This window comes from Varroa jacobsoni, unplaced genomic scaffold, assembly GCF_002532875.2.
Source record: "Varroa jacobsoni isolate VJ856 unplaced genomic scaffold, vjacob_1.0 scaffold_689, whole genome shotgun sequence".
Classification (NCBI taxonomy): domain Eukaryota; kingdom Metazoa; phylum Arthropoda; class Arachnida; order Mesostigmata; family Varroidae; genus Varroa; species Varroa jacobsoni.
This window is the reverse complement of record NW_019213591.1, coordinates 225590-241334: the sequence shown is the minus strand read 5'-3', so window position 1 is coordinate 241334 and position 15745 is coordinate 225590. Positions and strand designations below refer to the sequence as shown.

Here is a 15745-nt window from a genome sequence, read left to right as displayed (position 1 = left end):
AGAATTCATTACATGCAAGCTCAGTGTAACGTACACGATGCGCGAAACTAACTCTAGATAGAGGAAAAAGGACTCTAACGTCGACAAGTTCTAATTAACTTCCTTATCTATCTTCCTTATGTATCTAGCGTCATGGACCTTTTTCAGTATTCTGTCCTAATATATCGGCCGTAAAGAGAGAAATGTGTACATGTACAATATAGTCAATAAACATAATTACTACTGCTTTAGATAAGATGCATTCAGTTGGATTAATTTTAACAACACCGTTTAACAACACTTCTTACGACAAGACGTTTCGGGAGGATATTTCAACAATATATTCAATTACTACTCCCGCGTTTCGTCTGCCGGATTCTAAAGAACAACAACATGAATCATATTTGTTCGGTTTCCTTTTTAATCAAGAGCGGGTCGCTGGCAAGACTGGAATTGGTTAGCAGCGATCAAAGTTGTAGAGTCAATAACTAGACCAAAATCAAAAATACTACCACTTGTAGAAGGACATATAAATGCGTTTATGTGAGACTTTGTTTGTCTCTGTCTCAGATACACGAATGGAAGAATTGGGTGGAAGCCTTTGCGTCTGTTTTCGTAGAACTGCTCAACGATGGCAGGCTTTGAAAAACATACATTGGCCACCAGTTCCCTACACAAAAAGTCAATTATTTAATCTAAAATAGTTAAGCTCTAAAATTCGATTTGTAGACTAGCGGATCTCCCTCCAGTCCAGTTAAAGATCGGTCTATAAGGTCCAAAAAACTCTTAATGGGACTGTCCGAACCTACACTATCTTTTACCATTCGTAGAAGTACTATCTTACCCGGTCAGATGATGTCTATCGTATTAATATGTTATTTTGTGATGCTAAGTGAAATTGCCGAAAGTATCTGGCTCATTGCAGAACGTCAATTTAAATTATTTTCATTTAAGCACAAGATTCTGCTACGACCCCCAACAGCGTCGTAATCATCTTCGTAGAAGGACGTAATAGTTTGATTTGACCCTCAGATGTTATCACTACCGGTTTTATGCTTTCAAGTTACTTGCGTATACGTATCTTGGCTCCTCATCACGTCATTGGATCAAGCATTTTGTTTCGTCGAATGGCAGTTGCTGTCAATTTCCAAAATTGATAGTAATAATAAGAGCAATAATAACAAATCATTCCAAATCGTGATACATCATGATGATGTGGAAGCTCTGCTATAAGCAGACGTATGTGACCTAAGTAAATGGGTCGCCTTTGTGCAAAGACCCACTTTGCTCTGAAAGTCTAGCAAATATTTCGCTTTACCTATTTTACGTCGTGGTACGTTTCTGCGTAGCAACTTAAATTCATGACGTGGAAAGCGTAATTGCGACTACTGTTTGCCAGGTGCTTTGTAACAATACAAGTACATTCGAACTAAATCATATCCTTTTAGATATCTTCAAAAAAATATGATCGTATATTTATCTTTAATCATTCAGGTAAACTCCGACATAGAGGTTGACGTCGACTTCATCCGTAATACGTGCAGTTAGAATAGCCGGCTGAACATCACTTTGCCAATTCACGGACAATTGAAGTAGCGTTATTATTAGTGCTAGCCTTAACATCGGCTGAAAAGTATTGTCCGGGGAACAATCCAGGCCATCCGTTTAAAAAAGAAAAGCACCTTCCATCGGACTAGAGGAATGACTATTATATAAAAGTTAGAAAACTGCCAAGCAGCCCTATTCGGCCTAACTTAATTACTGCATATTCGCTTACAAACTTACGATAATGAATATGTGGAGCATATGAAATGTCTGCTTAACCATTTCTGAATCTATGAAAGCTCTAAATGGCAGTATTGATAACTGCCGTTATGATATATATTGCTTTGTAAATTAGCTTGATCAGGTGTTTTTAATCGGCTGTCCTTACACCTAAGTTTGCGTTCTCTCTCAACGTCGCTTTGCCACTATCTACTGGTGACGGTTCCTACATTGATAGTATTTTACGAAATTGCCAAAGCTCGAAGTCGTATCCGAAGTTAACGTTAAGAGTCACATTTGTGTACCCTAAAATCTAACCAGGAGTTTCTGAAAGAGATAAGTCCTGAACAGCAATCACCAATCGGGCTCGAAGTGTCCTACTTGTTGGCCTTGTGCTACAGAAGCTATAAACAATCTAGCAATGATTAATTTCGGCATTTGATTGGCCTCATCCGTAGGATCTGCAGTGGAGTGTATCTACTTATTTCTTCATCATTTCAGACTTGGCTTCGTTCATGCGATGAATAGTACCTCTGGGATGTTTGTCACAGATAATTCGTTGGCTTAATTTATTACGTTGCGGGCATCCATGCTCCGACATGCATTAGGTACGGGATGCTTTTCTGGCGCAAATCTGAACACATTAAATATCAGAGGTGCGATATAAAAGCCCCATTTACGACCTTTGTCCTTAGTATGCTGTCATTGCATCTCATGAACGGTCGGCCGCTTTGCATCAGCAAGGTTTGTTTACACTCTTTTACAGCAGTAGATGCGCGGTAAGGACGAAACGTAAAATAAGTAACAGGCGTCGGCTGAAAGATGTTACTACATATGCCCTACAGTAATCATATGATATTCGGATGTACGAAGATATTATACATCTTGTTGCAATAATATTAAGCTGGAACGATAGGCTATTCGGTCAAAATCGGGGCAATGTTATTTTTTTTCCGGTCTAGGTAACCGTACTAAAAACCGTCAGCATGGTGATTTGATCAGAGCAATGAACAGGCCAAGCAAACGATCTATATCGTATTCAACATTCCACCATCTAATTAGACTATTATGTAGATCTTCTTTTTTGCGCGGAATGAATCATCTGTTCCTAATGCACAAAAGGGTACCGATTCAAAACAGGTACAAGTTTCTAATCTTCGGTAGCTTTCACTATTGATTGCGTAGCACTTCACCCAGCTCGGCGACCATATTAGAATCAGTCGACTTTAAGTTTCACGTTGAGTAGAAAGCACAAACACAGCGGCTTGCGTCTTTGGGTAGCCAATTATTCCGCTCTTTGCGTCAATGTTGTTTAGTTATAGCTGGCCCATTGCAGTCGCTACATTATAATCGATGATAATGACTTTGTGCTGAGAAGTTTCAATAGAAAAATTTTCATCTCTATTCCAACGGTTACCATTATTTGATCATGATTATATTGTTCCGTACAGCGCGTTCAAAAAACAAATTTAAATTGATTTACTATATATATGAGCAGATATATACGCCGAGAAAGCTATACTAGGGCATAGCTCGCCAGCGTTTGCGGGCAGTGACGAATCAATAAATGAATGGACGTCGCATAGCGCAATCCTCTTCTTCTCCTCCTCCCGTACGTTGAAATCTACCCGGGTAACCGGGTTCGATACCTTGAACAATGTCCATTTGACGGGAGAACATCCTAACAGAAGTAACTATAGTACAAGGCACAAAATCCAGTTAACAACGACGATTCGATTACCCGAGTCGCTATCCATGTTGACTTTCAGCTAACACCCGCTTTTCCGACCAAAGTCAATCTGGTTATTAACAGAAACCGTTGTAATTCTGGGTGATCTTGATTCGATGCGTCAACAACGAATCGTGCGGGCAACCGCGCACCCCCTTAGAACAATATAATCGCTTATCATAATAACATTGAGCGTAACGAGGTGTAAGAGCTCTTGGGGGGGCGAGGCGGCAGGGGGGGGGGGGTAAGCAGGAGCGGCGTTATGTAATTGCACTGCCACTTTTTTTCTTCGCACACGAGACTGTGTATCTTCTCACTTGCTCCGCGTGTAAGCCATAGGTCATTAAACAAACGATTGTTTGTTGCTAAGGTAATTGTCTCAGGTGTTTGTAAAGCTTCTAGTCCACGATTGCTAAAATCAAGCAAACAGATTTAATTGTATCAGATTGTGTAACGTTACTTGTACTGGCAGATTTGTCAATAATTGCTTTTTGTTATAATTATTACACTTGCTAATATTATCATTATTGTTATTATTTTTTAGACAAAATGTGAAAAAAAAATTAATTGTCGCCAAAATCAGATTTTGCGAAGTTATGTATCGAAGGAAGCAAGTGGGGATCGACGGGCCAAACGAATTAGTTGCGAGGGACGGGGAAAATAATCATAAGATAGCCCCAAAAACCCTTTGGGTATAGAAAATGTACGTAGGAACCTTTGTTATTATTTCTATTATCAGCGATTGCCATCGGCGTCAGAAGTTAACTGTTAACGCGCTCAACACTATAGTAAAACAACTTAGGTATTCAAGTTAACAATCCACAGTAGATAATTCTGTTGTTATTTTGCTGTCGCATATACTCTATTATATTCGTAAATTCGAAAAAAAAAATTCGTAAAAAATCGTTTTAATGTAACGACACTCGTTATCGGATCTAACCATAAATATTCACCGAGCGGCGAACTACTTGAACGATGCCAGTCCTCTACTTTGTAGCGTTGGACCTTCAATACAAAGCTCTTCGATATTCTACAATAGTATTTACGATTTTCTTTAACATTTTTTCCTTTAATAAAAAAAAAAAAAAAAAAAAAACTACTTGTGATGAAGTAGTATCCGAATCAGCCAACACTCAATTCTATAACTAAAATATATTATTATTTTGTTATGTTAATATGGACCAGTCGGCATCTATGTGCACCTGTAATTTATGCTATAGCTAAGAATTTCCCTGAGGAATAGCTCGAACGGAGATTAGGACAGGCTTGATTATAATACACAACTGTAACTGGGTATGTATAAATACATTTTTCATAGTACGTTGCTGAAACAAAGATTGTAGACGAAAAACGGGCGGAATAACAAATCATCCAATGTGAACCTACAATGTAAAAATTTAATTTTAAAACAGAATAGCTTTATACACATTGAAATTTACAATAGATTTAAAAATGGGCGTTTCAGTTCTAAGATTATCTAGCAACAATGAGAAAATAGAGTAATGGACGACGTTGCCTAGCTTCGAACAACGGCGTCTCGAACGCCAGAATGATCGTATATCGGAGCCGAGTACAACTAGTAGTAGATCAGAACCACGTTTACTAACGTTATTAGATTTCGTAAGACCGGAGTAGCCGGGAGAGTTCATGCTAAGCATGTTAACTTCTACGAACAGAATTTAGAGAACTTTAAAAAACACACGCCTTGCCTGTTGATACCGCACAGCGCAGACCAAGTATCGAAACGTCCCACCCTGCAGGTTTAATATAGAAGCCATCTTGTTACCACAACAGTTCTCACACGAAATAATCAATCCCATATATTATCAACATGTATATTCGACGCGTTCATTGGGTAAGCCTCAAAATATAAGACTCCTATTGTGAACATCGACGCCACTCACAAGCGAGAGATCTATTTCAATAAATGAATGAACATTTTTCAAAATACAAATGAAACCTTCGTCTGTTGATTTTTACGGCGATTATGACTTCATTTATTCTGATCTGGCTGAGACGGATCGCTGTACGTGACAGCCAACACCTTTGTATGTGTTAATCATATCTACCCTTCGGCGAAAAGTGCCTCAAACGTAGTAGTTACCTTGCCTGTGCAATTTATGAGTTAAATTTTTTCGAAGAGGTTACCAGAAGCAAACCAAAATAGCCCTATTCGCGCTACATCCTGCTGCATCCTGTACGGTACATAAATAGATAGCCATCACTTTGGCCAGATGATTTTATCATGAGTACCATCAGTTATTACCGTAATAACAAACCGCACGTCGTAGTCGAAACATATATAGGTGTTAACGTGCCTTTCCTCCAAATGGCGTATGTTAGATAATCTTAGTATAGCTATCCGCCTGATTAGATCCAGCTTGAAATCGACCCATATCATTTATTGGCTGCGATCTTGTCGGCCACGAACGAAAATACCCAGTCAGCTATTCTTTTAAAATGCCCATTCAAATATGCGCTTCTAGCTCCCCAAGCTTGGACATTACATTGGGTAACATCAAGGCGGCTCCACGTTGCGGCTGACGGTCATCCCTTAAGGTGTACAAGCGGATGAAAACGTACCTGTAAAACGAAGGGCGTTGACTCGAGACACTTCCAAAGTAATACGATTAATAATAAATAAACAAGTAAACAAATAATTAAGGAAAACCTAAGGTATACTTGAAAAAAATGCTAATTTGTTCTCAAGCTATTCGGCGCGAAATCGAGATGCCCGTTCACTATTGGCCTACGAACGATCACGACAAAGAACTATTGAGCATTAGCCTTGTCAACGGCTACGCGTTTCGGTAACTTGCGTGAAGGACGCAAGTCCTTCTAAGGACAATGAATATACAATGCACGTTCATTAGCACAAGTGCGGCAACTTAACTACTTAGTCGGAAGCATGCACGTAGCTATTAATTGTTCATCGTCTAATATCCAGCTCGGCAAATGAAGCCATTACCGTCATTCTGTAATCTGTATGTACCACAACAAAAAGATGGCAACTTCGTGCCTAATCTACAACAGACCGCATAACGGCTCCATGAAACGACGGTACTTGTCACAGTTATCTCACTCAACGCTAAATTATAGTTATAATGTTAAGACAATTGCGATAGGATATATGTACCGTTAAAATCGCTAGTAACACCGCCAAATTATCAAGTCCACATACACTTTTAAGTGTTTGGGAGAAGACGGGGAATAAACGTCACAAAAATAGAACACAATAGCCACATCAACGTAATTCTATTTAAGCGCATAGCAACTGACCACCACTATCATATAATACTAACACTGTCCATTCATACCGCCTTGTGACCCTGGCTACGATTGACGTCCCTGTCGCTAGACGGCGCTGTGCTTCGACTGGTCTTCATCCTATAAAGTGGCCTTAGACATTTAGCGCCCGAGCAGTTTCGCGTCGTTGGCTATTATTGTTGTTATCCTGCAACAAAGTGCACGTGTGAAGTTTCTCTTCGTGTGTGTCGTTGTGGAGTTACACTTTCCTCTTTCTATTTATCTTACCTGTTATATCAGACACGAAGTCGATTCGCCGCACCCGCATTGTAACCGCCAGCTTGACGATGATATACTTTCAGGTTTGTACTCGGAACATTTTGTTCATTCTAGCTGTTGTGGAGTTCAGGAAAATAGGTAACACAGAGTAGTCCTAGCCGGTGATGAAGGAGACAGATCAGTGTCATTGAGAACCGTTAGTACTTGGAGAGAGAAGTAGAACTAGCAGTTCTATTTTACCTAAGTTAGATGTATTGTTATTTATCGGCTGTAGATTCCGATTTAATTTCACGCCATTCGCTCTCTGTATGTTAAAACTATTAGTCGTGACTGAAGTACGCAAAAAATTTCAAACTCAAATGGTCCAAAACGGCCAGTCCAAGCTGCTAGTCCCAATAGTTCTAGCACAATTCATGTGAGTAAAGAAAATTATCATTCAAGTGCCAGTTCTAAATGCGGGGCAACAAACTTGAAGATACATAATCCTTTTGTAAGAAAGAGTAGAGGCTTAATTTTTTTTTATGCTAAGCTGCTCTGATATCTAAAGTTCTAATAATCTGTAATCGTCAATCACAAATGTTTATAGCAAATGAGCACAGTTTTCAACTACTCAAATCTGGGAAACTGTTTGGATTGAGGCAAAGCTTCCATTAAATGAGGTCAGCGTAATTTCAAAATTATTATTCTTCTAAAAACACGAACGGCGAAAATTATCCACGTTCACGTAAGCTACAGGCAATGTGTAAGGGTAAGTAGAAACGTTTGTTGCTCCGGTGCGTAGGTCCATTCTTGTCCTCCAAAACACTGTCCCGCGTGTTTGCATTCAAAGATATTACTCTTTTTTTCGAATATATGCACATATTCCACGGCCTGGTATGCCAAGCTGAAACGCACACCGGCAGCCTGCGCTGGCTGGGATTTTCTGTCGCTTGTATTTTGCATTGTCTAACTCATAATTAAGAGATGCCCGTTATAATTGTACGCGCTGCGTACTTTAATGTTTGGCTGGCCGCCTTTAATGTTGATAGATCCCGAAAGGAAGCCACGTTCCTTCGGGATCACTGGCATGACCGTTTCACGATCTCCTTAGTTAGCGTCATATCATGCACAAAAGCTCCAAATTGGATTGAGCGAATCGATTTCGGCGTACAAAGTTGCGTCAAAGCAGCCGCAGACTCGACTACTTTTTTAAGCTCCACAATATACACAGCGATTTTTAGATGGTGCATCAGGCCCTACAGGTGATACGGTACGTATCTAGTTAAATACTGGCCATCAGTCTATCAATCGAATTCACTTTGATGACCACATGAACTAATTTTAACAATGCACATAATGTAACGTTTACCATTGAGCGATAAAAAATCAATGTAAATCGTCGAAGTGTGTAGTTATATCATTGTTCAGTGTGCTAATGTCGATACTCTAAGTTGTCAGTTTTACGTGCGGTATCGGACTACGTTTAGCGCACCCTTAGTCATTAACACCTCACCAATCAAAAGTTAGCCACATCTATTACTATATTAAACCTCATTTTCATTATTATTTTATTACATCCGTTCGGCAAACAGGTTAGGTGCTCGAGAAACGTTCACTATTTAGGTTACCACATTCATTCGGCGTTTTCCCGCAATCCTCCGTGCGTCGTCCTTCCCTACTCGAAAGTAAAACATTTTCGCCAACGTGCATCTGCGTGAACACATACTAAAACAAGCGGTGGCTTTATTTTCACAGTTATGAGCTTTTTTCGTCTGCTATCGATGTGAACCTCTCTCTCTCTCTCTCTTTTTTTTGACCGATAGCGCCACTTCTAGATTCCCGGCAATCGTCAACTCTGTGCGTTGCCGACATTTTAGCATTGTTCGACAGGGACCGTAGGAAACCCACAACGCGAACCACTAATGCTGTGACCGCATCGGCTGCTGTTATTAAATGAGCAATCTAATTATCAAAATGACGATCAACAAATCAACGAATCGCTATTTATCTCCGGAAATCTACCATCATTTGTCTCTGCTTGCATTGGTTGACAGGCCGCGCGAATCAATGGTTCATCGCCAAGGATTACGGAGAATATTACGTTTGAACGATGCCTTCCCACTGCCATTGGTTTAGTAATTGCCAGTGCTGTTATTGCTATTGCTTTGAGGGTTGGCGTCACTGGACGTCGACTAGCTAAATCGGGCTAACTTAAAGGTGCAACTTTGTCTTCATTGATCACTCTTCGCCCTGCCACCCTCCACTAAACTAACGAATAATAACTCGTTGATAGCTAGCTGATCAAGTTCGTTATTTACTAGTCTACTCTCCTGACCCGACGTCGAGGCGGCTTTAATATTTCGTTGCACAGGATCACCCGCGCCCTTCTCCACGTTAGATAAACGGTGTTATTGCCTCGGCGAAAGTTGTTGATCGTCGATAAAAGAGTTGATCCGTGTCGTTTCTATTGCGTTACATGTGCGATTACAGGTTTCGGTTACGTGTCGTGAATTAACGAATTAGCAGTGTTACATAAAGTGGCAGCTGGATTGAAAGGCAAAACAAATTGTGCGATATGGACCCTTGTTCTAATGGGAAGTCGCAACTTAAAGATACCTGCTCTCTAAATTTAAGTAGCCTTGTTAAGCACATTTACATGTGCTGAACTGCGCTGCTCAACACCGGCCAACGTTTTACATGCAGACAACTGGAGCATTATAGGATTCTTTGACCATTTGCCCAACCAATGCTTCGAAATTGTATGGCAAAAATCGTAAAGCGATGTACTTGTAGCATGTGTATAAAAGCCTTCACTCTAGTATACGAACTTAGAAGTATATATATATATATATATATATATATATATATATATATATATATATTACTGTAATAAGTGTATTTTCGGCTCGGTTATGGGCATACGATACGACAATCAGCTTTTTCGTACGATACAGACCAAATCGAGGCCGATTCTCTGGCGTTAATTAGCAAACTCATAGCAATCACTAATACGACATATTGTTTCCGTGGATGTATGGCTTACTTTGTAGTTGGCTGTAGTGGCTTCAGTCTCTCTTGGGATGACAGCGGCTGGCCTCCTAGAAGGAGCTCATGGAGAAGCCGAGGTGGCGGGTCATGGCGCGATTTACGCTGATGATAGTGGATACGCAGAACAAGAGGTACACTAGCTGCGAGCAAGAGCACTCATTAACGTGTTTTAGAACTTCACATTATGAATCATTTGTGTTGAACCATTGAAGTCTGCAATAATGGCAGCCAAATCTAGTTCAGGTATCGACCCAGATATTACGTCATGTATACGTGTTAGCTTGAATAGCGTTATTCATTATATCAACGCCAGTGAGAGCTAATAAATTTCCTAAACAATCTTAATAGCGGCTACCGACGATTGATACTCAAAAGAAAATTATGTCAACACAATTAGAATGAAGGACAATATAAATAAAATACGAAAAGTTTCTTCATATGAGATAGCAAATAAATAAGTTGCCACTCGACAGGGCCAAGTTTGGCTGTCAACGCCCGTTTTTTTTTTTTTTTTTTTGATATTCAAAACACTACGTCTTCTACTATACAAGCACCTTGAACGTTGCAATAACATCGACCTCGTTGCTTACTGCGCCACGTAGCATTATGCCCCGCAACCGTATAAGTTTGGTTACAAGGTCAACGAAGAGTGGGGCCAACAACACCGGGAAGAGCATGCCGATGGACATGGTAATGTTGTTGGAAGCTATGGATTTACCGACGTTCACGGCACCTATAGACAGGTTAGGGAGTTACGAGCATAAACTAGAACCGGTATAGATTTAGAACCGCAGCGAGTGCTACATAATGACAATATACAAATACGTACGTGAGCAGGGCCGATCTGAAAGGTGCATCATGCATTTCTATAATGAATCTTGTACATGAATACCATGAAACTTACGTAAACAAGGAAAGTTATTATTATTATAAGGGATCGTTAGAATCGTTTTTTGAGCTTAGATTTTTACTGCAGGCTTCATAGAGAAAATTTATTTTGTATTTAGAGGCAACAAATGCGTCAAATGTATCGTTTGCGTTAGTGCAAACTGTGAATTCGGATGTCAATGCCTGACCTATCGTTGGTCCATTTCATAAGAGCTCATCAGTCTATCATTTCTAAATAGGCGCGCTGGGTATCGTAGAGCACGAAGGCCGTCACGTATCTATAATTGTGGGACTTTGTCGCTTTGTTGAGACAGGCCTTCGTCTTTTTCTCATTTCACAGTTCGTAACGCGAACATTCTTCCTTAGAGTCGCGCTGACAAAAGCCAAGTTGGTAAAGTTAACGAACTCACTTTTCGAGTAGGGATAACTAGAAATTCAAAAATCTTCAACCAAATAGCTCCTATCGCTGTTACCGTCTGGTCTAACTGCAGGTCAACTATGTTGCTGATAAAAACGGCTTCCGTGCCCAGATCAAGACGAATGAGCCCGGAACCGCGCCTTCCGCTCCGGCAGACACTCACATTGAAAGTCACGCTGCCCAACATGCGTCCCATGATGGTCCCGTAGAAGATCGCGGTGCCGGTGGGCACTATGAAGACGTTGGCGAGGGGCACCATGAACACCACAGTATTAAAGCATACTGAAGTCTTTAGAAATCACATTATACAAATAAATCACCAACAAAAAAATAAATAACGAGACAGAATCGTCATGTTCAAACTAACTGGTCCCTATTCTCGGCAGAAACGACGATTGGAGCTAATGTCAAATTTATCAAACTTCAGACTGTATTGAAAATAAGAGGTGACCAAACGATATATATATATATATATATATATATATATATATATATATATATATATAGTCTCCTCCCTACCAGTGCAATGCTTTCAATAATTTCAATATGTGTCTCATCAAAGTTTTTAACTTCAATAGAATCGAGAGAAAAGATCAACATCGCTATATCCGCCTGAGCTAGAGGCTGTTCAGTTCCGTCGATGAACTTCAAAAGCTTTTTTTTCTTTTTTTTTTTTCAGGAAATTAGCCACTGCTGTTTAAAACCGCTAAAAGGTGCATCTTTTTCTGTTGAATCATCTATTTTTCTTAAAATAGATAACACCAATTGAAACTACCGTCACCAAACCCTTCCTATTTTTGCTTAACTAACATATGCTACTTAGTTCATTAAGCGATACATTATATCGAATGCTAAATCTTGTATATACAACTTTAGTATCCATATCTAAGTATCTAAGCTATTAATAAGACAATGACGGGGAGCGAAAGACGCACACTTACAATGCACATTTAACGACTGCGTCTGCTAAATCGTTTCACGCTATCAATCATTTTGTAAATAAATGTAAACGTTAGTCTTAATAACAATTGTGAGTTTATTTCTTTTCTATTTATAGATATGAAAATGTAGTTTTCAACATATAGTATACATTTTTCGTCTTTTTCAAAATGAAGAAGTTGTTTTGATTATTGCAAAACTGGTAGAATATTGTTACAACGATAGTGCCCGAGACGTAGAGCCGGTTAGGCAGAAATTTACGTAATCAATTTAATCCACCAAAGTTAATTTCGATTTAAATATTTCCTGTTTTAAAGTAAAAAACTTTATTTATATTATAATTCAACGTTTTAATCAAGTTATGAGATTTTCTCTCATGAATCAACTGCGGTCACGAGTAGAGTACCTTCGAAGCACTTATAACAGAGCGAAAATTATTATAGGAGAAGCTCGGCAGATGCTCCGGTCCGCTCGAAAGCACTTTCTATACTATCATTTGAATAATTTCAGCCTTTTTGGGCCCATGTGACCGCAACCCCCATCTAACGCTTTGAGCCAACGTAGATCAAAACGACTTATAATTCTTAGAAATTTTCGCACAATAATTTCAGTATATATATGCATATATATATATATATATATAATATATATATATGATAATGACAAAATCAAATGGCTGGTTGCTAAATGACTGTTGTAAACACAGATAAATTATGTTGAAGTCATGAGCTCAAGGCCTAAATGCAAAAAAAACTATTCCTTTTATTATCTTTTTCTATCCCCGTTCTGGGCTCTTGTGGAGCCCCTTGCAACACAACCAATCTGTCGATTCTGTCAATAGGTTAAAGTTCGGCAATGGGGCTGCTTGCGAAATAACGGATTGGTCTTGGTCCAGCCATTTCTCACAAAAAAAAAACTCAATACAAGTTGTCATAATTAGATTTCTCTATATGTATATATATAATGGTTGATATATGAGTGCATCTTATAACAGACAGTTTATAAAGTAAAACTCTATTTTTTAATTTCTCTATTTTAAAATATAATAGAATGATTACGAAAATAACTCGAGAGCAATTATTTAAGAAGTCCGTACAATACGGACAATGCGGCGCTTGTCTACTTTCTGCAAAAATAAGATTACGAAAAAATATACCAGTATACAGATCGCAAGGTCCTGCTAATCAGTTTGAGAACGAATCCTTACCATCACCCCGTTTCTTAACGCTACGGTACCTAGTTCACTTTGTTAAACTACGACAATGGCCCAACTATGTTCGCACCCCTATCGGTGGAAAAAAGGACATCTCTTTAGCGAAATATAGCTCTAAATAATGAGTGAACGATTTACTAGTAAATATCTCTATGTTGGAATATAAATAACACATATGCACAGCACAGAGCCAATCGGGGTTCTATACTGGTTACTACCTTCAGCTAGCCCACACTGTAATTATAGATCATACCGATAATAATACATAATTATAACAGACAACGAGTATGTACCGTATTACTGAAACGTTCCCCTCACTATCAGTCGTCCGAGGTTATTAAATGGTGGACAGGCGATAGCGGAGACCAAATGCGTATCAGTTTCCACAACCTTAAGGTCAAAATCGAACTTCAGATAGACGACGCTGCCGCATGAAACGGCACTACTCGGATCAGCAAAGAAGTCATACTGGAAAATACACGACTGCCTACGAAAAACTTTCATCTGGTGTTGCCTTGTCCAGATAAACGCACTGTCTCCGTGCGCTCCGATCAGGTAGCAATTGTTTGTTATGAACTCGTCGGAAATTTCCAGCCCATTGGCATAACAAGTGATGACATACAAACGCCAGTTGGTATCATTGTAATAAAACTGTAGAGTGTATTGATCGTCGTTGATGATATGCAGTCTATCAATGTTGCTTCGTGTGCTATACGGCACAATACGGCCTTCTAACGGATCCGTGATTATTTCAAAGATGCGATTTCCATTCCACGTGTACACTTTATCGTTACAAAGGACTAGTCTTTTGACCCAGCCAAGCTGAGCGGAGGTTCGCAGTAACAACCCAGTTACGATTCCGTATACACTCAGTCTATCGCCCATGTTCATAAACACTTCGTCGCCACAAATGAGGATGGGATTTCGAGAGAGACTGAACATGCCTCTCAGAGGTTCCGAGCACGGAACTCTCGTCGGACCATGAAACAAGCCACTTGTCGTGACCAGTAGGGCCGTCGTGTGCGGCCAGCGTTTACCAAAGCCGTTTCTTAGAATGCCGGGAATGGTATTACAAACGTACTCAGCCAACATCGCCACTTGGGACGAATTGATGAAATGTTTTGCAGCCCACCTGTAAATTTTTTGTACCAACATCAATCGATCAGACTCACTTAGACGGACTAGGCACTTCGTTAAAAACTGTGCTACGTCTTCAAACGATTCATTTACGAGGAACTCCTCAGATTCTAGACACGCGGTAGAATTTTCACTGAAGAATATCTCCAGTTGCATCAGCACCTCATCAAGCTCGAGCAAATTTGCTACGGCAAACAGTTTCACCAGATTCCGAATTGGTATTGAGATCACTCGACTGGTATAGATATACTCGACAATGATGTCGAAAATATCTGGGGAGATCGGCATTTGCAATTTCGTAATTGAGGCTTGTACCGTTTTTACCAGGGTCAGACAATAATATCCTCGTGCCGCCTCTAGCACGTAAGAGTAACCAGGTCGATTAAGCGTCGAACGTCGACGCAGCTGCATGACCAATAGGTCTGAGTTCTGGCCGCCGATCTGACCTGACATCAGGGAAGAAGTGTCGACGAAATCTTGCCAAACCTCACTTGCTTTCCTCTGTAATTTCAAGTAATCCGTGTATTAGCAGCTACGATCGGAAAGAGATCACCGTAAATGTGAGTCCAGGTTAAATTGGTGAAGCATTTGCTTGAACGATGTCTACACTCGATCTTGGAACGTACGTAAATCAGTTATAATAACTAAACCAGTCAATTTCTATGCGTCTTTTGCTTCATCCTGAGTTGTCATGAGAATAGTAAGTTGTATCAAGTTATTCGTTTGGCATCAAGCTTTTCCTTGCCATGCACGTACTGACTCTGTCCCTTCGATCCGTTATTCCGAAACCTAGAAAGAACACCCAAGATGACTCTGCTATACAAAACGAATCACCTATCTATCACGATGACAATCCAGAGATGCGGATTCTCCAAGGTCTATGACAGCATCACCTGCCAAACAGCTCCCAAACAGTACGATTTTACAAAGTAAATATGTCGTAATCAGACTCTGCCGCATTCCTACTACGTCTGAAATAAAAGTGCTGTTGTTGCTAACGCATCCCGCGCAATTCGATACTGAGAGCCGGCATGATCGTTGTTTACTAGTTCAATGTCTAGAATGGATTGATGTCATATTGGATAGATATAAGCTAATCAATGTCTAATAAATAACAGTCTATTAT

The 15745-nt window shown here is 39.8% G+C and overlaps 1 protein-coding gene and 1 long non-coding RNA gene across 9 annotated transcripts; one reads left to right on the top strand and one right to left on the bottom strand.

Annotated features, from left to right (window-relative positions):
* Nucleotides 1-5441: 5441 nt before the first annotated feature.
* Nucleotides 5442-8755, bottom strand: LOC111262665 (uncharacterized). 5 transcript variants are annotated; one of them, XR_015312003.1, is made up of 3 exons: nucleotides 8605-8755; nucleotides 6775-7151; nucleotides 5442-6055 (listed from the first exon to the last, which is right to left on the bottom strand). It is a non-coding gene; the product is annotated as an uncharacterized LOC111262665 (long non-coding RNA). The 5 variants fall into 5 exon arrangements; XR_015312007.1 differs by having other exon boundaries at nucleotides 8608-8755; XR_015312004.1 differs by lacking the exon at nucleotides 8605-8755 and adding an exon at nucleotides 8346-8582.
* Nucleotides 6941-12358, top strand: LOC111262664 (uncharacterized). Of its 4 annotated transcripts, XR_002681778.2 has the most exons (6): nucleotides 9102-9193; nucleotides 9467-9735; nucleotides 10027-10155; nucleotides 10627-10767; nucleotides 11404-11776; nucleotides 12010-12358. XR_002681778.2 is itself a non-coding variant. In XM_022837077.2 (5 exons), exons 1-5 carry the CDS (start codon nucleotides 7066-7068, stop codon nucleotides 12015-12017), a joined length of 489 nt encoding a protein of 162 aa, XP_022692812.1. In that variant the 5' UTR covers nucleotides 6941-7065; the 3' UTR covers nucleotides 12018-12358. The 4 variants fall into 4 exon arrangements, 1 of the variants encoding a protein (XP_022692812.1); XR_002681776.2 differs by lacking the exons at nucleotides 9102-9193; nucleotides 9467-9735 and adding an exon at nucleotides 6941-7080; XM_022837077.2 differs by lacking the exons at nucleotides 9102-9193; nucleotides 9467-9735 and adding an exon at nucleotides 6941-7080 and having other exon boundaries at nucleotides 11404-11599.
* The last annotated feature ends 3387 nt before the right edge of the window (nucleotides 12359-15745 follow it).